The sequence below is a fragment of the Sipha flava genome, unplaced genomic scaffold, assembly GCF_003268045.1.
Source record: "Sipha flava isolate LNK unplaced genomic scaffold, YSA_version1 113_pilon_pilon, whole genome shotgun sequence".
Lineage (NCBI taxonomy): Eukaryota > Metazoa > Arthropoda > Insecta > Hemiptera > Aphididae > Sipha > Sipha flava.
Window position 1 is genome coordinate 218,286 of NW_020271732.1, and position 24,943 is coordinate 243,228.

At 26.0% G+C, this 24,943-nt stretch overlaps 2 protein-coding genes and 2 long non-coding RNA genes across 4 annotated transcripts; 2 read left to right on the plus strand and 2 right to left on the minus strand.

The window, feature by feature from the left end:
* Positions 1-409: 409 nt before the first annotated feature.
* Positions 410-2,566, minus strand: LOC112690197. The gene is made up of 3 exons (XR_003149182.1): positions 2,484-2,566; positions 711-1,040; positions 410-644 (listed from the first exon to the last, which is right to left on the minus strand). It is a non-coding gene; the product is annotated as an uncharacterized LOC112690197 (long non-coding RNA).
* A 2,826-nt stretch (positions 2,567-5,392) lies between these two features.
* On the minus strand, positions 5,393-7,130 carry LOC112690138. The gene is made up of 4 exons (XM_025564075.1): positions 6,973-7,130; positions 6,295-6,496; positions 5,997-6,213; positions 5,393-5,705 (listed from the first exon to the last, which is right to left on the minus strand). The coding sequence occupies exons 1-4, from the start codon at positions 7,051-7,053 to the stop codon at positions 5,393-5,395; spliced, it is 813 nt and encodes a 270-aa protein (XP_025419860.1). The 5' UTR covers positions 7,054-7,130.
* A 2,773-nt stretch (positions 7,131-9,903) lies between these two features.
* Positions 9,904-11,273, plus strand: LOC112690275. The gene is made up of 4 exons (XR_003149202.1): positions 9,904-10,120; positions 10,201-10,348; positions 10,662-10,832; positions 11,010-11,273. It is a non-coding gene; the product is annotated as an uncharacterized LOC112690275 (long non-coding RNA).
* Positions 11,274-16,680: 5,407 nt separating this feature from the next.
* On the plus strand, positions 16,681-22,532 carry LOC112690221 (exocyst complex component 5). The gene is made up of 17 exons (XM_025564184.1): positions 16,681-17,511; positions 17,596-17,714; positions 17,783-17,900; positions 17,976-18,173; positions 18,250-18,314; positions 18,377-18,560; positions 18,632-18,772; positions 18,836-18,918; positions 19,000-19,110; positions 19,188-19,283; positions 20,637-20,796; positions 20,904-21,142; positions 21,222-21,308; positions 21,370-21,472; positions 21,820-21,976; positions 22,035-22,195; positions 22,280-22,532. Exons 1-17 carry the CDS (start codon positions 17,479-17,481, stop codon positions 22,379-22,381), a joined length of 2,157 nt encoding a protein of 718 aa, XP_025419969.1. The 5' UTR covers positions 16,681-17,478; the 3' UTR covers positions 22,382-22,532.
* The last annotated feature ends 2,411 nt before the right edge of the window (positions 22,533-24,943 follow it).

Sequence of the window (24,943 nt, forward strand, 5' to 3'; positions counted from 1 at the left end):
TAGGTCATCAGTGTCATGTGGTAATTGCTATTATTTGCAATAAATACAGAATGATATATATAATTATTAGGACTAGTATTAATATGTAATAAAAAATTGTGAAATATGCATTTTATTTTTAATTATTTAATAGGTAATTATTATATTTAATATGTAATATTATATATTAAATACACAATTCTATGCATCACGTTCAAAATACGTAAAAATGTCCAAATTAATTGTTCTATCGATTTAAGCCGAGCGCTCATAAATTTTAATTAGGTACCTAATAAAGAGTTAAACATTTAGGTTTATAATTCTAAGTTTACAATTCTAAAATCTGTTACATATTTAATAAATTTTTAATTTATAATGATCACTTATATATGATATTTAATTTTCTCTTATAATCACCAATTTACTTCTGAATGTTTGTTCCTTAGCAAGTTTATCTTCCATAATATCTAAATCAGCATAATTATTAATACGCAACATATCATCATCAGTATTATCAAAATGTAATGTTTCTGATTGGATATTCAATTTATCCAATATTTGTTGTTGTACTGCAAATAAATTGTCAATAATTTCTTGGATATTTTTCAAATTGTGTTACATAACAATAATATTTCTATTTATGGATTTTTGAAAAGCTATATATCCTGTATACACACAAATATTACTTAATCATACAAAACATATTACGGTACACAATTTTTATATCTTACCATCATCATCTCTATTATCACCAGAACCAGCTGGAGTTATTACTTGTCGTATCAAAGTTGGAGTACGCAGCTTCTTTTCTGAATCTAGTAAATTATCGCTAACAGAAGCTTCAGAAGATTCAGAATTGATGAATTTATCAAATACATTTATTTTTGATGCAGATTTTGTTTCTTTTTGAATATCTGAATGAGGTCTAACACTCTCTAAAATGGTTTGTATATCCTGTGAATTTGATGTGCTTTGTACTTGTGATGAATTTGAACCAAATAATACTTCTTTGTTTTCTTCAAAAGAATTATTATCGGACAACAAATTATCTACTGTTGTTCCTAAAACATATATTAGTTTTATTTAACTCATTGACAACTAATATAATATATACACCAAATTTAATTTATGTACTAAAATTGAATACTAATAAATTAAATAAATATATGACTATAGATGAGGTAGATAACATAATATAGTACACATTTTTATACTAGTGTATTTTTCCTTGCCTTCAAATTCTTTTAATGTTGGAGGAAATAATAAAATATGAGATGTATAATTGTTGCCTCGATCATTGCTGAATTTTTTTTTTTTTTTGTTTTACTTATTCATTATTGTATCTCTATATTGAATACATAAAGAGCTAAGTAATAAATATTTAAATTTTTTTTAAACTACCTATTATTATTATTTATTATAATGCTATTATATACCTATAACAATAAAAGTATAAAACAAAAATAAACACAAAATACATAGAGGCTAACTTTTTACATCATACTCACTATATTAATTAAGAATGAATAATTGGTATAGCCGTAACTATACCCTCAAAATGAAAAGTCATCATTTTCATTTTAATATCAGATAAATCCCATTTATATACATTTTGAGAAAGATTATTTACATTATAAATGTTGAGCTTTGATGATTTTAAAGAGTGTATAAACATTTCTTTCTGGTTTAAAAAAATTTTACCAATAAAAATGTTATTGTTGGAAGTTGTTGGTAATACAATTTCAGTTATTTTTACTATTTCACCACTTTAAATTGAAAAATAACAATTTGGCTTTTTGGTAGTAAATTTAACTTTTTTAATATTATTATGTTCTATGTTTCCACTTATATATTTTTCCTCATAACGTCGAACAACTTGTTGTAAAGGTTTTTCATGTTTACAGAGCATATTTTTCAAATCCTTCATATAATTTTCAAAAGGGAATGCACTACAACAATCGAGTGGCCCAAATTTAATATAATCATCAGGTAAATGAATTATGCTATGAAAATTGTATGACATAAATTGACTTCCATAGATTTGTTCAAATGATTTAACAAAATAAACTAGAAGTTTGCAAGCATACTCAACATATTGTTTATAGTTAGGGCTTAAAATTATTCTCATTGCAATACTTAAAGCCATACAATTTTCATAACAGTCTCTAGATAAAATGTTTTTTAAAAGTACTAGTTCGGTATACAATAAAAACTGCCGGAATTCAGTAGCCTTCCAACGAGCTACATCTTCTATTGCTCTTGGTTTTCGTGGAAAACCATTAGTTATATAAGTTTTTAATGTTAAAAGAGAATTTGTAATTTTTCTAATTTTCCAACTAGGCAACCAAACAGTCATTGGTCCTTAAGTAGCACGTGGGTTAGAAAAAAAAAGCAAACAGTGTACTAGACAGACGTCCTCTTATACTCTAAAATATAATGTAGATGTGGATAATAATTTTATAATATTCAAATAGTATATTAAATATTAAAATATATGTACTTACGCGTATTGGCTGGTGGCAATTACTGTTGAACAACAACTGTAGAACGTTAAACACTAAAACAGCCACAGCGAATTACAGACGATCACAGAAAACATAATACGTTCAGAGCTATTTTTGGAATTGACGATAACGATGGACGATGCACATATGCGATTAGACGATCGTCTAAATTATAATGACAAATAAAATATGTACATGTACATATAATCCACTATTAGTTAATTATATTATAATATTATTATATTATAGTACATAATTATGTGCTATTCCAACATAGGATGGAAAATTGATGTATAATATTTGGTGTGTAATAATTTTATAATATTTTGACTATATTTCGGTTTAGATATTTTGAGATCAAATATTTTCAAAATATAGGATAGAAAATTGATACATAATATTTGGTATGTAATAATTTGATAATGTTTTGACTATATTTCGGTTTAGATATTTTGAGATCAAATATTTTCGAAACAACTGTATAATATTCTACAGTAAATAATTGCTTTGTAACCTAATTCAAATATTGTGAAAATATTAATGTTTTCAAATTGCTGTGTGGGTATGCACTGCGAGGATTCCTTTTACTGGCAATAATAGTATAATTGATGACAACTTTACATCATATTGTATTGAAAAGGGACCAGAATTTTTTCAAAATGATAATTGTTCATTTGAAAATTCAGTTAGAAAGGTGAGAATAGAAAAGTTTAATACATATTTTATCGGTTAAAAATATAAATTATTTATATTTATTATGATAACTATTTCTTTGATATTAACATAAGTTAATATATTACTATTATTTATTATATTTATACTTTAGAAAATTATCACACAATACACCTATCACTAACTCCTTTTCAACGAAAGTTACCAAATGGCGAGAAATGTAAACGGTAATGGTTAATGTATTCTCCTAGTCAAGGTGTTGTATATTGTTTTATGTGCAAGCTTTTTGGAAGTGACCAACAAAAGTACTAAAGTCCCTTTAATTAAAAGATTTATTAAGATTAATTAAAATCTAAAATTTTAATTTTGGCTCTCCAAATTGCGCATATTGGTGATATGATTTTACTACTTAATTAAAAGCGTTTAAATTTTTATTAGTCTATATAAATATTACAATATAATAATATTAACTATATTGTACACTAAATTAATTAATAGTCATAGAACAAAATAAATGTATAACAAATTGATAGCTTATTTATAAGTAATAATAAGTAAAACAAAAAAATTAATTTAATTTGACCGTTTACATAAAAAATGTATTTCAACGTATATTAGTTGAATTTTTAAATAAGTTAGCTATTTGCTCAATATCTATATCTTCATTAAGATGTTTTAATCTTCGTAGTGCTGAAAAAGATCTTTCTGCAGTACAAGACGATAATGGAACCGTCAAAATAATTTTTAGAAGTCAATTAAACTCTGTTAAAATACCTCCAAGCGAATTATTCGATTTAAATACATCTATAGCATCTTGTATAGGTACTGTTTATGTTAATTTTTCTTGATTTTACAATATCTAGAAACATATCTCTATGCAACTTAAGTTTTTCTAGATTGAAATCAATCTCATAAAAGGAACTAATACCCTAACAGCATATGTTATCAATTTTTCTTTATCTATTATAAATTTTTGAAGTTCACATAAATGATTAATTTTTTTTTTTTGAAATCGGTTATTTAATTATCATAATGTAACATTTAGAAGTTCGTAAAATATAATTTTGTATTTTTCTCTAACTGATGAAAATGTATACCCTTCACTTTCATTATTACCTTGAAATAATTTTTTTTATTCTCAGTTTATTTGGCTTTTTCAGTTTTAGATCACTAGACTTTACTGAAACTTGTTCCTATAAGTCATAAAATCCCGTATCTCTTAGTTGTTGACTAGATATGATTATGTTTTCAATTTTTAATTGTGTTTCTTGAAAACTTAAAGATATTCTTTGAAGTTCTGAATTTAGGATTTCAACCCTTCAAAAATAATAATCATTACTTTCGTATAAAACAAAAAATCAAAATTAAGTAAATGTTTTTTATAACCACTGGCTTTTGCTCCATTTTCATTTTTTTCCTTTGAAATATTATCAAGAAATTCTATTATACTGCATAGTTATTACACAAAGTTTTATGAGATTATAAATACACGTTATAAATATCCAATATTCTAATGGGTGCCCAGCCTCTCCATAATAATTTCAATGAGTGCCTAAGCCCCCGGGCACTCATGTACATGGTGTCTATGGATGTACGTACCCACACTTACTAACAATTGTTTCTATTGATTGATTTCAACGTGATTATATGATCCCCCGTGTAATTGTAATAGTAAGGACCGATATTTATATATGCTCTTAACACCACCTTAAATTCCGTGCTTTGGTTAATATTATTAAAGGTCTGTCTTGAGCCATGATTGAGCTACTTACGGAATGGAATTAATGGGAGGTGGCCATTTCATATAAGTATTTTCTTACTTTAGATAGTTGATTCAATTTTAATTGACCACAGTGAATTATTATACCATACATTATACTTACAATAAGAAATAAATCGGTTCACAGATTTTGATCAAAGCCTGTAAGTTTATACTGATTTACAGAAATATTTAGCGATCCTTCTATCATTGAACTTCTTATGGAAAAGTGATGCAAGTATACATTATAGAATTTTTCTACAACCTATTATAGTAGTACTATGTTGCTTTTGTCAGCTTGATAGTGAACACCGAATGTGCTATTAACACAAGCATTACCCGTGTTTACTGATAATGAAAGTATAATGTAACAAAGATGCCTATATCTGGCTTGAAATGGCTTTATTTCAATATTTAAAGAGAATATAATGTACAATAAGATAAGACATTTGTAATAATGAAAAAAAAAACTGACATCTTATTCATCTGGTTCTATAATATCGATATCGCGATTTATATAATTAAGTTGATTGTATACTAAACGTTTAATATGTAACAATTGCAATCTAGCACGCCATTCGTCCACAATATCACTTATTTTTAAACCATCTATTGTAAATGGTAACATATTTGATACAGAATAATAAAAGTTATACATCGAATTTAAATTTTCTTCATCCTGATACAAATCTAGTATAATCACCACATGTTCCAACAATTTAATAACAGTTTTATAGGTTTTGAATGGTTTTTGACAAAAATAACTTTTAACGATAATATCATGTACAAACCTGTAAAAATATTTGTATAGTTTAATTTTCTAATATTATGTTATCATAAATATAAAGAAAAAGTCTTAGATTTTTGTTTTGGAAAATTAAATTATGATCATTTTTTGTATTGACTTTGAAATTAATTATAATGAATCATTGACACAATTAGTAATGTAAAATAAAATACTTAGAAAAATGTATTATGGTAATTTGATTTTTTTTTTATGTATTAAATATTAAAAATTAGTTTTAATATTGAATTTGAGATGAATATTTTTAATAACATTATTTAACTACAATGACACTTACCAATCTTTCAAGTAATATGGAAATGTTTTTGTGCTGATCACTCCCAAAAGTGATAAGTATAATTTGAATGCTAAATATGTATACAATTTTTTCATCAAATTATTTTGTATAGGTAGAAATACATTGATAATCAGTTTACCAAGTTCAAAATCCGTATATATTGACCACAAATAATCATTAAATGATATAAAAGCAATCTCATCATTTTCATCCAATGCTTTTTCAATACAATCACTAAATAATTGTTTTATTATATGCAAAGGTTTTCTGTAATTATTATCAAAGAAAAAGGCAACACATAATTTGGCCAATATTAATAGATCATTGCTACTAAATCCATTATCAGTTTTCAAAACATAATATGATATCAAGTTCATTAACAATTCAATGTTGTGTTGTCTTATTTGTTTTAACTTGTTTTTTTCGTGTTTTTCCAACGTTTTATAATTGTTTAAACAATCCAAATCAACACTCCAATTAGAAAAACATTTCTTAAGATCCTGAAAATAAAATTAATTAAATTCTTATTAAGTTAATATAATTGGAAATACATTGATTGACTATCTTAATCAATAATTATACACATAAGAGAAAATTTAATTAGTGTAGAAACAATAATATTGAATTGAAATTACTGAAAACTCAAGTCAAGAATATTTGAATGCCATGATTTTCACCTGAGGTCTTAATATTTTTTTCATCATATTTAACCATTATAATTATTTAAATGTTTAAGGAAATTAGTGTTTTTACTTTGACCAGAGAAAAATATATTGTAGATGATAGTATATATCACCTTTTTAAAAACAATCATTTTTTTATGGAACGAAAGAACGAAGTTTACGGTCTCAGCTAAGCCAACACGGATCTCATAAAAATTTACATTATAAGATTCAAAAATATAATTATGAACTATACTAAATGTTGATTATTTTGAATGCCTCAACTTAGTATTGAATATGCATTTTATACTTACATCTAAAGCCGGTGACCAATTTGCTTTCATTAAATAATTAAAATGTACATTTGCTAATATTACATTTTCTTCAACTGACATTAAGAGAAGCCTTTTTAAACACGACTCTGATTCAATAGATTCAACATTTATTTTCAAAGTTATTTTATACTTGCATATGTCAGGTATAGCGATTTTTATTAATTTTAATGATGAATTTGAACAATCTTGGTTTAAATCAATTATTACTGGATCACTGACTTTTTCCAAAATAATTTCCTCATCAATAGTTTTATCTTCAATAGTTTCAGCTTTTTTAGAATTTTTAGCTTCTTCAGCTATTTTGTTTTCAATTTGATATCTTAATAATCTAAGAGCTTTTCTTTCTTTAAAAATTTTTCGCTTATTAAACTTATGACGAGACTTGCGAATTTTTTTTTTGGCCCCTCTTTTTTTTTGAGCCTGTTGCTTCATTTACTTTGATTTTCTTCAGTTTTGGCATCTTAAAATATTAAAAATATATATTAATTTATTAAGTATTAAATACATGAATGCAATTAATTTACATAGTTTAAAATCAAAGAATATCTTAAGCTTAAAAAAATCATAATACATGGATATATAATATTTTAATTTTTTAGTGTTTAATGTAAATTGTTAAACTTGTTGACTAAACTTGGTATAGAAAAAACAAAAAATTAGTTTCAAAACAATGTAAAGTATAAGCTATTTGACTACCTATATGTTATATGTTACACCATAAATATAATGCTCACTAGTATTTTATTTCATACATTTTATTTTTCTACTTCCAAATGCCTATTATTCAAAAGAATTTAATCAATTGAAGGTAATTAAAATCACCAAACATAGGCAAAACATGTCAAAGTGAAAGTGTACTGATGTACAAATCTGATGTCAAAGTGTACTAAAATAGTTAGATAGTTTAGTGTCATTTGTGGTGTATAGAACTGAATAGTATGGTAAATTATAATTTATAGGCAACTTTTTAAAATGCTTATAAAATAATTTTGTAACAATTTTTGATAGAAGAATCCACAGTTCAATACTAACAAAATTATGACCTCAAACTTAATGTAGAACACAATGTCACAAGTGTAGGGGTAAGCTGGTGCTAATTCACAAAGAATTGAAAGTCTCTAGATGCCTTTCAGATTGAAAATTGTTAAAAAAATGTTCAATGTATATGAAAATAAAGACATGTTAGAGAGGTACTTCACTGAATATTGGTGACAAAATTTGAATTTGAATTTGTTCTCAAGAGATATAAAATAATGTTTTGTGAATAATCCGTAACAGTTATTTTTTTATTCCTAAAATGAATGGTATATATACATATATATTTTTACACATTATATTATTAATAAATGAAAATAAAATAAATTCTTTAAAATATAAATAGGCCTCATACTTTACAGTAATTTTTACGATGATAGACCGCATACTTAACAGTAATTTTCACTATGGTTAGACCACATTTAGAAAGAGAATTATTTTAAATAATCCGGGGGGCCCCCAGTTGAATTAGTGTTAAAGGGGTTTCATTTCTAAGGATTTTTAATTTATAATTATAATCATTGTGATTGATTTTTTTTATGATCAATTTTTTATGGTTTTAATTATTGACAGCCGTTTTTAAGTGTACAAAAAAAAATTATTGTTATAAAAAAAATCATTTTATAAAATTACATTTTTTGGGGCACTTCTGAAGTAATATATTTGGAACCCTTTAAGTACTAGGCTAATGCTACTTGAACCTTCTTATTATTATATAGAACAGGGATGGGCAACTCAGTTACTAAACGGTCAATTTTTAGAAAATTAAAATCTAGCGGACCAGAGCATAGAAAAAAAAAAGTCATTCAATACATGAATTTTAATTAGCATTTATATACACGGAAATAATAAATTCAACACACATATCACGATATGAATAATACGAAGAAACTGATATAATTAAATAGTTCCGTAGTCGCCATATTTGGATATAGGAATCAGCATCACTGAATATGGTACCTATTTTATATATATTTTTTATAAATAAATACCTAGCTTACTTATGTTGTTAATTATATGTATTTACCTATATTTTAAAATGGTTTCAGATTAAAATTGATACCAATAATGTAACTATTTAAACTTTGTCATTATTGTGAAAAAAATTACTTACTTATGAGGGACTTAAAAACATATTCAATTATATACATATACAATTTAAAAATCCAATTTAAAAAAAAAGTTCATTCTAAAAGATAGGTATTAAGAAATGTAGAACAGCCGTGAGACATCTCTGGGCCCTGCTCATAATATACGTATTATATATTATAACCTGCAATTATATACGTACATGTAAAAGTTCCACGCTTCACACGATTAACCATCGGCGTAACTAGGGTGGGGCTTAGCCACCTAAATTTGTATTTAGTCCCTCTATAAGGTTTTACATTTTAGCCACAACTCGAGCTCATAGTTAAAACCCAAATCCGATAAAATAAGAAAAAAAATGTTTAAAATAACTCATAATTAAGGTCTGGATTTTAATGCAAAGTATATGCATATTTTTTTGGTTGATCATACACAATGCTTTCTAAGAACATAATTCGTTTCATGTACCGAGGGTTTCAAAGTTACAAATTTAATTTTGCATTTTTTTTTTTTTGCATATTTCGACGTTTTTTCATTTTTAGAGCATTTTTAGTATCATTGGGTCATTTTGTTAGTTTTTAATTAATATTTGTTCAAAAATTAAACAAATTTAGTCTATTCAAAATAAAATCAAAACATAAATTATTTTCTTTATATTTTAGTAGGTTTATCGGGTTTTTCCATACACATGTTTTTATCTTATCTTAATTTATTATTGACTGTGGAACGTCACCAGTATTCGGTCATATTATATTTTCTAACAATTCTTGATTAACTATATGACTGTGCAAATTGCGAATAGCTATTACTGGTATTAGTGTACTAAACTGCTGACTGACAAAGTGTCACAGTCACAACTATTATTATTTCTGTGTATTTACTTATTAGATATTACGTATTTATTAAAATGTTTAGCATATTTAAATCAAAAGCTAAGAAAAGTCATAATAATGCATCAAAAAACCAGTCAATGAAAGTTTTACCAGATATGCAATCACCTCAGGTAATACAAATACTCACTTTGGATAATTATTATTTGATATCTCCGTTTAAAATTTTGTTTTAATATTAATTATTGAACAGGTTCTTACAACAACATGAACAACGGAATCGACAACATCAGAAACTGAGCATAGCACTATGAACATTTATTTAAAAATTATTAAAGATAGTAATAATGTGAGAGATTTGGAAAACAAAAAAAACTGGTCCTGTTAAACCGATTTTAGATGTGAGTTGTAATAATTTACTAATATTATATTAATTAAGACAATAATATTTGTAATTATAAAATAAAAATAGAGGTATTCTTTAACTGTTTTATACCTAAGTATAATATTTTAAGTTCACTGTTTTTACATTACTTATACAAAATGTTTTTTTTAACACCAAATTACAAACTTTAAAACCTATTATTTTATATGTAGATTTATCTATAATGTACTTATGAAATATTATAATACAGTAACTAAATATAAATTACCTATATTTTATTATTTTTACAAATTATTAATTATTATTTATTGAGACTTATCCTATGACAGTAGCTGGAAAAAAAACAGGTATTTTAATGCAAAGTATAATATTTAAAACAATACTCTTGGCTCGAGTACAGCTTAGAAAAAAATGCTGCATTTTGATTTTGCTGTCAACATTTTGGTTGTGGTGATGTTGATAAAGTATTTGCAAAAACTAGCTTTACAAATTGAAAAAAGGTATTAACAAATTTAATGTATTGTATTTTAGTTCTAAAAATAATTGATGTAAATATAAATCTAACAATAAATATATAAATATAAACTTAAGTGTATCTAGTTTCTAATAACTTATAATTTTATAATTAACTTATATTTTTAATTCCTTTTATTTATATATTATTTATTAATTATTAGATGAGAGGTGCAAATTCAAAAATTTCAAAACTAAAAGCACATACTGCTACTAAAGAGCATATGTTAAATATTTCTAGAATGTCAGATTGCAAAAACAGTGTAGCTGCTAGATGTGTTAGTTCTCAAATATCAATTGTTCATCAAAAATTTGTTGAAAATAATAGAAATTATTTAAAAAAGCTTACTAACATTGCACTGTTTTTGGCTCGTCAAGGAATTGCATTTCATGGACACAAAGAAGACCCAAACTCACCTAATCAAGGTACCCATCTAATTAATGAAAGTATCTGTTGAATAAATAATTAAAACTGATATTTTTCTTTTGATTTTTAATGTTTTAATTGTATTACAAGTATTTAGGAAATTTTATTGAAATGTGTAAATTATTTTCCAACCACAATTCAGAGTTTAAAACATTATTTAACTATTCAATAAATTACACTAGTCCGCTAATACAAAACAAACTTATTAGCTTATGTGCCAATAATGTTCAAAGTATGATAATATCTAAGGTTAAGGATTCTGGATGTTTTTATATTATGTGTGATGAAGCAAGATAATTAAAACATTAATACAAACTACACAATTTTTCTATTTATTTATAAATAAATAATGTATAATAATAATAATAAAGTAATTTTTCAAAGGAGTCATAAGCAAAAGTACATGTCTATCTTTATTAGATACACAAAAGATTTTGAATTACTTGAAAGTTTCCTGGGTTTTGTAAATGTTTCACAGAGTCAATCTGCTGCTTTATTATTAAGTTTTATTTTATATTTCTTAAAAAAATTAAACATAGATATTATTCTTATTTTTGCTCAATTCTATGATGGGGCCAGCGTGATGCCTGGTTGTAGAGGAGGTGTGCAAACATTGTTTAAGAATTATCATCCTAGTGCTATATACATTCATTGTATGGCCCACAGGCTAAACTTGGTGATGGTTAATATGTGTAAAAATGTGAAGGTATGTACTATATATATATATTTATGTATATATAAATCTGTTATAAAATAGGTACTTTAATAGGATGTCAGCTCATTAATATATATTTTTTTTGGCCCAAAACAACATTATAGTTTAGTATTCAGAAAATCAAATTTTGTGTTATTAGCTTTAATAATGTACAGCATGCAATAATATATATCTATATAATATATATAATAATAATATATCTATGCCTACTATGTAAAAAACTTCAAGATATGCAAGTAAAACTAAAAATGAATCTTGTAACATTATCAAGTATTTGTGATACTCATTAGGTGTGTAGACACAAAAATGATAAAGCTGTTATTGAAAACTTCAAATTCATTGTAAATGTTTTACAAGAAGAGGTAGAAGAAAATAATGATCAAAATTTTAATTAAGCTATTTGTAAATATTAGATTTCTGATAATAAATTATGACATACCTATGTTAAAAATTGTATAATATATTTTTATAGGAATATTGGCCATAATGTTGAAAGGAAAATTTGTTGTATATTTACATATCATGAATAATGTATTAGGTATTATTAAAATTTTGAGTTGTAAATTACAAATGAAAAATGAAACTTAAGGAAAAGCTGCTAATACTGTTGTTGGAGTAATTAAAACATTTGAGGATAGTAGAAATTCAGAAAGTTTTTCAAATCTTTAGGAAAAAATTAAAAACTTTTCACTAGAAAACTATCGATTTGCAAATTCCTGCTAGAGGTATGTTATTATTTACCATGTATCACTAATTTAATTAAAATTAAAAATGTATGCAATTATAAATACTATTATTTAATTTTTCAGTGTCTAAGAGAAAGAGAAGAGAGGTAACATAACTTAATGATTTTGTAGTGAGCACTACAACAAGTGCTATTGATAAGAAATTTCAACAAGATGGTGTAATCACTTCAATTGATTTTTGGAAAATTTATGAATTTTTCCCTGTACTTGATAATTTAATAGTCAATCCAAATTTTCAACACAAAGCTTAGATTACTAATTATTTATATTATTATTAGTAGTTATAAGGTAATAAAATAGCAACCAACTAATATTAAAATAATTTGACACATAATAGGCAGAGTATTTTTTACATTTTTACATTGAATTATTTAAATATTTTGACCTAAACATAGATCTTTTAATTTTTGTTTTAGTTTTTATTTAATATAGATGAATATGCATCAAAAGTGTGCACTAAAAGTAGCAAAAAGATGTTTAATAAATGCTTAAAATAGAGACAATTCTATAAGCGGTATGAATGTTGAAGATAAAACACAATTTCAACTGTTGAAATCAGTTTTACAACATGAAGTGTATCCAAATGTTTATATATTATTAAAGACTACCTTCACTATACCCATAAGTTCAGCTTCGTGCAAGCGATCTTTTTCGTATATGAGGAGAATTAAACCATACATTAGGTCAACTATGATCTAAGACATATTCAGTGATCTGGCTATAACTAATAGAAAAAGAACTAACTAATTTAATAATTGATAATGATATTTTAAAATTATTTACATCAAAATATAGGCGTAGGTATACAGTTATAAATTATAATATAATATATTTTACTTATTTAATTATTTATATTTTGTTTTTAATGACTAGGTTATACTTGATTCTATGGTTTTAGAGAACTTATTGTGACAATTACATTTTAGTGATGTTTCCAGTGGGAGGGGGATCGGTCCCCCACAGGTTATTTTTAAGGTAGGTTTTCTAGCCCATGTAACTATTAAATCTTAGTTACGCCCATGCAATTTACTAAACTAAACATTTAATTTATTGAAATTTAATTTGCATATAAATGTGTGATTTTATGTGTTTAAGACGATGCAAGTATCAAAATTTCAATAAGACGTTTAGTTTTTCAAATATTAAAAATCTTAAAAGAGACATTTTTGTTAAACGATGCGTCATGGCGAGTGGCGATCGAACTACGAGTCCGCCGACCGCCACTATCTAATCATTTAATCTAATTTTACAAATTTTACACACTACACTCACATATATATATATATATATATAATTAAATATTATTACATTATATTTTTAAAATTTGGTTGAACGTATCTATTATGTAATGTTTAGTGTGTAAAATACGTAGAATTAGATTGGATAGTAGTGGTCGGTGGACCCGTAGTTCGATCGTCGCTTACCATGACGCGTCTTTTAATATACTAATTAATTTATACTTCTAATTAATAATACTTTTAATATTTGAAAAAATAAATGTCATATTGAAAATTTGGTACTTGCATCGTCTTAAATACATAAAACCATACATTTATACGCAAATTAAATTTCAAAAATAAAATGTTTAGTTTGATAAATCATTGTGTGAAGGGAAGAACTTTTACACGTATAAGATGACAATTGATGGGTAGAGCCCAATGATGTCCGCGTCTTTTTTCAATTACTCATTACTTATTGAATAATGTGAATAGAAACGTAAAACCTATACCATTATTCTTAAAACTGAACATTTTTTCGAATAAAAAAAACATATTTTTTGTGTTATGTGCTCCTTGAACAATCACAAAGCTGTACACCACCGATGTTAATCAATTAAAATAAAAATGTTATCGGATTGTTTTAACCTATGTGGCTGGCAAAGGGGCGACAAAGTGTGGATCAAACGGAACGCAAATGACAATAGATTCCAAAATTACTAACGAAAAAATGTCGGTACGTACCTTGGGTAATGTATGAATACAACGCAATTCAATCAGTTAGCACCAAATGATTAGAAAAAATAAATGCCTAATGCGGATTGTCAAACCACGATGGCAACTAGTTGATAAATGACGCTTACTGTTGCAGTGTTGTTGTTTCTCAATCGCAACTAGTAGACGCCATTTTGCCCACTGGAGTGATGTTGGTAGCAATACAGTTCGCGGGCGTTTGGGGGTAGCGTTCGACCGTCGCGTCTTAAAACATGCGTTGTATGTTCCGACGTACTACCAACTGCGCACTATTATTGCACGCACCTCCCGAGCCCATTATATTCACCCTCACGCAGCACGACACAGATAAAACATGGCAAAGTAAAATGTCGTCTTATCCGTCGTATGACGAACGGTGCGTTTCGACAGAATATACATTTAAGGTTATAAAGGCGTAGCTAGATATTTCATCAGGGGCGCGAACGATTATCAAAACATGTTTAATCATTTATTAAGCATATTTTTAAATTTTTTTACACGTTTAATTTTTTATTTTATTTTATGATCATTAATTATACACTGTGTCATTGGGTAGGAAATTATGATTTGTATACTTTAATCATTTGAAAAAAAATATGTTGAAAAAATAAAAATTTGAAAAATTATAAGTAGTTTAATTATTGGGTGAAATGAAAATTTCGTTAAAAATATATTTTTTTGCTATATACAGGAAGGGGGAGAGGAATTGTCCCTCTTGGCATCCTCTTGGTTTGAACCGTTTTAGGTTAGCTTAGTAGTATCGACTTATATCGTTTTCGCAAAAATAGCTACAATAACCAGGTAACTAATTTCCTAAACAAGATCGATAATTTCAACTTGGTAAGATGAGAAGTTTAATGATGTTCGGTTACCAAAGGACTATGATAAAAACGCGATAACAATAAACTAATAATTGACATAATTATCGTAGTTTTAACTTTATTGTATTATTAATTATTAAAAATTCTTATTAAATATTATTGTATTGAATTTTAATAATATAAACTACGACATATCATTTCGCCAGCGTTAAATCGGAGTATATCTTGTTTCGTAAGAAATGCTCGTAGTCAAGCTATCAAATATTACACCAACTAATGGTTCATAAACTAAATAGAGTTGAAACCACGGTCTTAGAAGATAAGATACGACAATTCTACCTAATCAGCGTTTCGCTCACGATATCTAAAACATTTCCGCTACTGTCTACCTTTTGTAAAAACGCTTCTGGTTATACGTTTATGAAGTTATGTAGTAAATATTATTTTATAGGGCTACAGCAATTTAGCCGATAGTATTTTAGCCAAAAATATTACCGACAGTATTTTAGCCGACAAATAATACAGCCGATAGATATAACACAATATTTCAGCCGACAAATAATACAATAACCGTGGTCGTCACCTTATCTTCTACATATTAAGTTAAAAAGCAGTTTATCAAATCAGTTCTTATCAAATATTTGTCGGCTGTTATAATTTTCGGCTAAATTACGGTGAGCTATTTTACGAGTGCCCACAAATTTTAACAGAATTTCGGTATTAAACATTTATTTCCTAATCTTCAGCGATCTTTTATAAAATGGTCAAAATTGGAAATATTTTCGCCTAATCAAGTGGACGTAGTATACTGGGTCGGCGGAGGAGAATTTGTGGACTTCTAAGACCATGATTAAGACTATTGACCCAGAAACTAGTCGATTTTATGCATTAGTATTTTTCTGATAAATGTTATCAAACAGTTTAATAAACGAAATGTTCATAATACTGTGTTCTATAATGTTTCTAAGCGTGGTGGTCACTAATGCGATGCAAGAGACGATACAATAAAAAAAATGCGATTAGAAATTCGATGCCGTATCGTCTACTATGTACTAGTATACAACTAAAATAATGCGCACTGGCGCGCGCGATTACAAAGCAACAACGATAATTATAGGTATCGATCGTTCGGTGATAGTATCGCACGACTTGTGATTACAACTGATAACGTATATCGTGCCGGTAAGTCGTATCGAGGGATTCATGTCGCTTTACCTATCGCATAGCATTAGTGGACACGGTGCCTAACGTTTTCTAACCGTAATTGTTAACAAAAATTATTTACATAACGGTTTACTCCACAAAATTGTTGCGGCAAAAATCACAACTGTTAGAAAATACTGTGTCGATCGCATACTCTGTTAAGCGTATTACTGTAAATGTATACGCACTAAATAAATTGTATGCAATATGATGTACTCGAGAAATAAATGATCATTACTAAATTCGATATTGGATGGTTAAACAAAACGTTAACATACCGCGAAAACTATGTAGACAATGTAGTACGACAGTAAAATAGTGAATTAATCTCTTTTCCTACACTTCCGTTGTTCTAATATTGCGTGTGGTATGCCGTTCATCAAGACTTACGTTTACATCCACACAATATATTGTAACACTTCGGTATAATATTAAAATATAATTTCACTATTTCAATATTGTATTAATGCAGTATTCTGTATTCGATATGAATTTTTTTTGTTATCAATCTTAACGAGTGCATACCAGTCGATTGCAGGATAACGCCCACATATCGATGTCGTGATAAGCTGATAATCAAATGGCCGAATTAGCATATTCCTGATAGAATTGCCGTTTATTTATTTTACTCCAAACTGTTTTTAAAAGATCATGTATAAAAATTAATTCTATACTACTCTGATTTCTTGCGAATTTGTTTTTTATATTTTTGTCTCATTTCCCACTGACAACACAAATCAATTGTATCAAAATGATGCAACAATACATGAAAGAAATGGAACAAGTAATATTTTCTTCATGTATTCTTCAATAGTTTTACTTTTTATTTTATCTTATTTTTTTTTGTATCGATCTTTTTCTTCATCAGGAGCCATACGATCCTGATGAATTTGTTGAACGTTTAGCTTATCGAGTATTTGGAAACAATGAAGACAATGATAACACGGTTATAGACGATGTTCAAGATACATTTGTCCAGGCAATTAAGTAATATGGTTTAAAAAAATAACTATGAAATTAATTTGTACTTTTAATTTGTTATTTGTACATTACAGAGACTTAAAATTTTTACAAGAACGACAAAAAAGAAAATGTGAAAAACTGGAACAAGTGTGTCGAGAAAAGGAATCATTATACGCAGTACAAATTCAAAGTCTTCAAGAACAAAATAAAGTAGATTTAATTTTTTTTTTTTTTAATTTTACTTAGTTTTATTTAAATGTATTTAATTTTTAACTGATTAATTAGGCTGGAATATTAATTTTTCAAAATTTGGATGAACGTATAAATTATGTAGCAACAAAAGTAATTCATGTTGGTGATCAGCTTGAATCAATCAATACGCCACGTTCAAGAGCTGTACAGGTGCATAAACTAATTGGATATTTAGAAGAGTTTATGTCTGCTGGACCACTATCAGTAGATATTTTTAATGATCCATCTAAGGTAAAAATATATTGTTACTGATATATTATAAATATTTATTTTTATAAATATTTATGTGGTTTTTGGTTTATTTTAGATTGATGAAGCTGCTGATGTGATACAAAAACTATTTCCTATTGCTCAAGAGCTTCCTCCAGGCAAGTAAGTTTAAGATAAAATATAGTAATTTTATATACTTTAAAGTTCCTATTCTTAAATTATAGATTTGAGGAAGCCAAAATGAAAATAGTTAAAAAATATGATGAAATTGAACGTTCATTAATTGAAGAATTTATTAAATGTCATTCTCAAAAAAATTTAACTCGGATGAAAGAAGTAGCAGCTATATTAACTCACTTCAAAGGTTATTCTCAGTGTGTAGATGCATTTATTGAATACAGTCAAGCGGTACTAATTATATTAAATTATTTAAAAAGTATATGAGTTATTTTTTTTTTTTAATTTATTTATTGAATTAGAATTCTCTTTCCGGGAAAAATCTCTTTGCTGATATTATTCCTGTCTGTGAAAACAACCTAAAAATCATTGAAGCAGTATTTACTAATCCAGATCAAGTTATGGCTAAATTTATTTTAAATATTTATCAACTTAAATTACAGGTATTTGTGTTTTATATATTTGTATTTCATTATTTGGTATTATATGTTTTTTTATTTTTTTAGAATTATATTATTACAATACTATCTGAGGTAAAAGATAAAGATATTGCCAACTATTTAGAAAAGCTCTCTCAGCTTTATAAAAAGTAAGCTTAATTAATTTACATTATGATTCTTTTTACTGTTAAATTACTAAAATATTTTATTCAGAAATTTTTATTTTTCAGAACCACTATATTATCCAAAAATCTTTCACGTTTAAATATTGGAAATGATGATATGTTTTTAAATAAAATGCAAAAAAATATATTTCAGAAGTATTTGGATGCATACTTTTTGTAAGTTTTTTTTTTTCAAATTTTTATCATAATTTAAAAAATAAAAGTAGTATATTTTATAACTTTATTACTTCCAGTTCTGAATTGAAGAATCTCAAAGATAAATTTCTAACAATTTTACAACGGTTCTATGAATCTAAAGGACATCAGAAAAAACAAATTCAAGTTGGAGGGTAAAATCTGTGATTTTAATAATTTGATATACTTAAAATAAATACAACTTAAGTTATATTATCCTTGTTTATTAAGGAAATAAATCTAGTATCTAACTTATTTTTAATTAATTTTGCAAATTGCCTACATTATTTATTTGTTAATGATTGATATCCATTTAAACAATCTAAGTAATATAGTGAAAGAACCAGGCGCGGATCTAAAAAATATTAAGAGCAGGTGCTCAAAAAAAAAAAAAAGAAATTGTTACATCTTTCCGTTTTATATTTAATTTATTAGTGCTAACTTTTTTTTTTTTTTTAATCAGTATTTATTAAATGCAAATTTAAAAATTATATTAATTTCTTACATACGTATAATGTAACTGTAATTTTCTTGAGTGTTTTCTATTGAATTCTTCAATAAATTCCTCTAGAGTAATTTTAATATCCCTATGAATATTATGAATCATAAGTCCATATAATCTATCTTCTCTTATTGTTGACCTTAAATTATCTTTATCTTTGGGAAATTTTTATAAAATACCTGCATGTCATGTCTCCATATATTTGTCAATGCATGGTATTTTTTATAATAATCTAACTTTGAACTTTGACTGTCAATAAAGTTACCAATATCTATTGCATCAACAAATATATATTTTTGCACATTATTGTCAACAACATTTTGTAAATCTTCAGAATTATTACTATCATGAATAGGTGCTGAATTATCATTACTAGTAAGTACTTATATTTTTTCATGATTTACTTTGGATCAATCTTGCAATTCATCTGAACGATCATAATTACTGTGAGATTTAGAGTAATTTTTAGAACCTGACATCGTATAATTATTATATATTTCACCTTGTTTATTTTTAAAAATTAAATATATAGGATAACTGAATGTAGTAGTAATAATAATAATAATAATAAAAAAAAAACAGTTTTATAGGTACCAACAATCATATTATATTCGCTAGACAATCACGAGTCAACTGAGACACATAAATAAAATGAAAATATAACAATTAATAAGAAATAGAGATATAATAAGAATAATTATTAGTGTTTTCCACCTTTGTTGTTACATAAGAGTATACGAATAGAATAACGAAGAATTATTCTATTCATCATGAGTTACAATGGCAGAAAGTACCGATAATATTATTATTATTTTTTTTTTGGAAAATAACAAATGTTATAATTTATTTTGTGGGTGCCTTAGACGACAATGTGTGCCCAAGCACCCGTAGTCCCCTCTAAATTCGTGCATAGAAGAATCATTTTTTTTTTTAATTTCCAATTATAATTGTATTAAGCATCCATATCTTGTTTTATATATTTCCTTGTTACCATAATTATTTCCAGTTTTCAAGAATTACGTAGAGATTTGCAGACCGTCATTAGCACTAGGACAAACTTTAATATTATGCATATTGAAGATTATGGCGGTGAAACATTTTTATCTGAATACGTAGCTACTTCTCTTCTTCAAGAATTTAATCAAGCATTAGATAGGTGTTGTACGGTATTTATCATCTATTTTTCTTATAATATTTACTATTTAAGAAAATTATTATAATGAAATTTGATTAATACAACTTATTTTTTATTATTTTAACTTGTTTTTTTTAGTTATCTTCATCATCTGATATCCCATCAAATAGCTATCAAATTTTTGAATTATTATCATCTTATCTGATTGACGATTATGTTGATTATGGTCTAGAACTAGCAATACAGTCGGTGCCAATACCAGAAGCTAAAACACATGATCCACCGAATGTTTACTTTTTTGATGTTATAAAACAAGTTAATAAAATTATTTTGTTATTTGAAAACCAAATTTCAGATGCTTTAGTTCCTTTAATTATGTATGTATTAATAATTTTCATTCTATTATCTTAAACAATAAATTCAGATTTTACAAATAAATTATTTTGTCATTTATAGTACAACACCTAAGTATTCACAGTGTGTAAGCTTGAAGAAAAAGAAACTGGAACAAGTAGAATCAAAAATTGATTTTGGTCTTGATAGGTTTGTTAGAAATTAATATTTTTTAAATATTTATTTTGTAATTTACCTATATTTATTTTAGATCTCTAAATGCAATTACTGGTTGGATAAAAATTTGTCTTACTTCGGAACAAAAAAAGTCTGACTTTAAACCAGACTCTGATGTTGACACCATGACATCTGTAGTAAGAACATAAAGTATAGATTTATTTCTAAATATTTTACATGATAATAACTCACTAGAACTCACTAGTTGTAGTGACAAGTGTTATTAATCTGGTAGTTTACAATATTTGAATAATAATTGTTCTTCAAAAATTATTATGATAATTAATAAGTACTAATTATTATTATTATTACTTATTAATTATATATAAATACATAAATAAATAATAAATACAAAGGTAGTAGGATAATTACTGTAATTTTATGGTACAACTATAATTAAAATTTATTATTTAGCATAATTTCTTATATCTTATTAATTATAACATTTGTAGAAATATTTACTCCTCTTTTTCATGATTTTCAGGCTTGTAAATGTGTTGTGCAATATTTGAGTGCTAATATAAAACATATACGGGAATGTTTGGATACTAAGAATGCTGAATTAGTTTTGGCAGAACTAGGAATAAAATTCCATCGAATAATCTATGAACACTTATTACAATATACTTATAATTCTGCTGGTAATAATTTATTATTTTTATAAACACTTTTTGAGTTATAAACAATATTTTTCTTCAGGTGCCATGTGTGCAATATGTGATGTGAATGAATATAGAAAATGTGTAAAAGATTTAGGTTCATCATTAGTAATTGATTTATTTGATACTTTGCACGCATTATGTAACTTACTACTTGTAAAACATGAGAACTTAAAACAAGTCTGCTACGGTGACACTTTGGTAAATCATTTTTAAATTTATGCAATATGTTCTTATATATATTGTATTATTATCAGATGTATAATATTTAATTACATTTTGTAGGTGGGTTTAGATCATTCAATACTCAGCAATTTTATTCAATTACGTAGCGACTTCAAATCACAAAAGTTAGCTGTTTTATTAAAGAATCTAACATCTAGATGATGCTCAACAACTCATCGTCAATATGCTTAATTCCATTATAAAAAAAGTTAGGTTAGGTGCCGAGTTAGTTCTACACTGGTTGTATTGACTGATTTGAATTAATTATGTATCAGGAAGTTTATTTATTTGTACAATAATTTATTTTGTTACTTAGATATAACAATTCAATTTTTTTATATCAAATATATATTTATATATAATATATACAAATAATATACTTTAGCTTATTAAATATTTGTAGTAATCTGTTTAAATTTTTACTAATAATTAGTTTAAATGTTAAATATATAATTTTACAAGTGATATGTTATACATAGTTTGTAGTATATTCATTTAGCAATAACATTTTTATTAACTTGTGTCATACATATATATTTATATTGATTGAATATTATTTTAATTTCATTATCAGTATATTGAAACATGTTAAATGTGTATACACACACTATTAAGAATATTTTATAATAATATAATATAAGTATATTTTATACCTAATAAATAATTGTATGTTACGGATAAAACTTATGTCAATTTTAAATACTAATCAATAAAATAGTAAATTTAATATTTAAATATGTCACATAGTAATGTATTTGTGTAATGCATTGTGTTATTATGTTCAATCATCATGTTAGGGGCGTATTTAGACTTACTTCTAGGGGGGGGGAAGACGACTCGAATATGTTTTTTTAATTCAAGATCAAAATGTGCAAGTAAAATTTTTGGTAATATTTAAATCAAGTGAATCCTTAATATTTGTGGTTTTTTTTTTTTTTAGTCTTATGCCGGGTCCATCAAATAAATAATGCTTTTGGAATCTTTTCTAATCCAAGCTTGTAAGCCATTACAATGCCCACTCATATTATTTCCTCCATTACAGGAGTAGGTAGCCAATAAGCGAGGTCGAATTAAGGAGGGGGTCTAGCCGGGGCTGCAGCCGTGAGGTCCTCTCGAGTACCCAACTGAAAGGGGCCCAAACAATTTTAAGCCGATACACATTTTTTATCATACTAAAATTAGTAGTTCTATAGATATAAATTGTATATACCTATTAGTTTTATGATTTTATAATGCAATTGACAATTTATGAAATAGTTAAAAAAAATGTATCGTCCTGCGAGCGTAGCGAGCGGGCGGCACCCGTTTCACCCAAAATGAACCTTTCCCGTTTCGACCAAAGCCATTTTAGTCGTTTTCAAATTAAGTTGGCAATGGTTTTTAAATAATATAATACATATACTATTATTAATTTTTATTATTATTATTAAATTTAATTATAGATTATTACAGTTATAGTACAAAAAAAAGCATTAAACAATAATTGTTAATAAACTATTATTATTATTACTTATAATTTACACTATATTGTTCTTTACTAAAATTCACTAAAAGTCATAAAAATAAACATTTACAAAAATTATCATTTTTTTTAAATTTTTACACATGCTTTTTATAAACTCATACCTCCTAATTTCGCCAGATCTATATAAAAGTATACGTTTTTCATTATATTCCTTTCTTTTCTTCATTTTTTTTATCTTCAGTTTTTTTAGGAATTTCAACACTATTAATTTTGATATAAGTTCCCGTCTGGATGTCATTGCGTATAATATTTAACCAGATTATTATTGACGGAAAATTTGAGTAAAAATGATTCACAGGCATTTGTTGTGAACTGTATACTCGCTGAATTGCATGTCCATAATGTTGGACTAAAAACACTGTCCTCAGAAATATAGTTTTCTACTAAATAGTCGCAATACTTAACTATAAAATAATAATACATAATAGTCAATAGGTACCTACATAACGGCGATAATTTGAGTGGAAATGCGTAGCTGTGATAAAATTATTATCAATGATAAATTGTGGTGCTGTAAAATTTTGCCGAAAGTCTTTTATTAATCACAACAATTTTTGTTCATTTTATAAAAAATGCTCTTAAAACTAAGAAAATGCACTAAAGTCGTCAAATAATGCAAAAAAAGAATTACTGTAAAATAATCAGTATCCGTATCATCCAAAATACCAACTGTAATAATGTATAATTAAATATGTATTTTATAAAAACTTTTCCTATGATTTTTTTTAAAAATAGTCAAAATAATAATAATTATAAAAATAAATAATAGTATATGTATTATATTATTTAAAAACCATTGCCAACTTAATTTGAAAACGTCTAAAATGGCTTTGGTCAAAATGGGTATCTGGGCGAAACGGGAAAGGTTCATTTTGGGATAAACGGGCTGCCCCCCTTTCGAGCAGCTTTGTAAAGTATGTTTTGTCAAAAAGGCTCATATAAAATTTCAGCCCCAGTGCCCAAAAGGTGCTTGATTCGGTCTTGCCAATAAGGTATTTTTTCCAGCTTAATGAATTATAATTCATAACAGTAAAAAAAAGTTCAAATGGTTATTAAGATAAATCAGTACATAAATTAAAATTGTTTATAATTGATACTTATACTATGATCGGTTATTATTTATCCTTAAATTATAATCGATATTAATCCGTACATAAATTATAATCAATTATAATTGATACAATTTTACAATCAATTAA

Coding starts and splice junctions, on each gene's coding strand:
- LOC112690138 (XM_025564075.1), bottom strand. CDS start 7,053: ATGTCAGTTGAAGAAAATGTAATATTAGCAAATGTACATTTTAATTAT. Junction 6,497..6,972: donor ATTGGTCACCGGCTTTAGAT/GTAAGTATAAAA, acceptor TTTTATTTTCAG/GATCTTAAGAAATGTTTTTC. Junction 6,214..6,294: donor ATTAATATTGGCCAAATTAT/GTGTTGCCTTTT, acceptor GTATTGAAAAAG/CATTGGATGAAAATGATGAG.
- LOC112690221 (XM_025564184.1), top strand. CDS start 17,479: ATGATGCAACAATACATGAAAGAAATGGAACAA. Junction 19,284..20,636: donor AAACAAATTCAAGTTGGAGG/GTAAAATCTGTG, acceptor AATTATTTCCAG/TTTTCAAGAATTACGTAGAG. Junction 21,309..21,369: donor ATTGATTTTGGTCTTGATAG/GTTTGTTAGAAA, acceptor TATTTATTTTAG/ATCTCTAAATGCAATTACTG.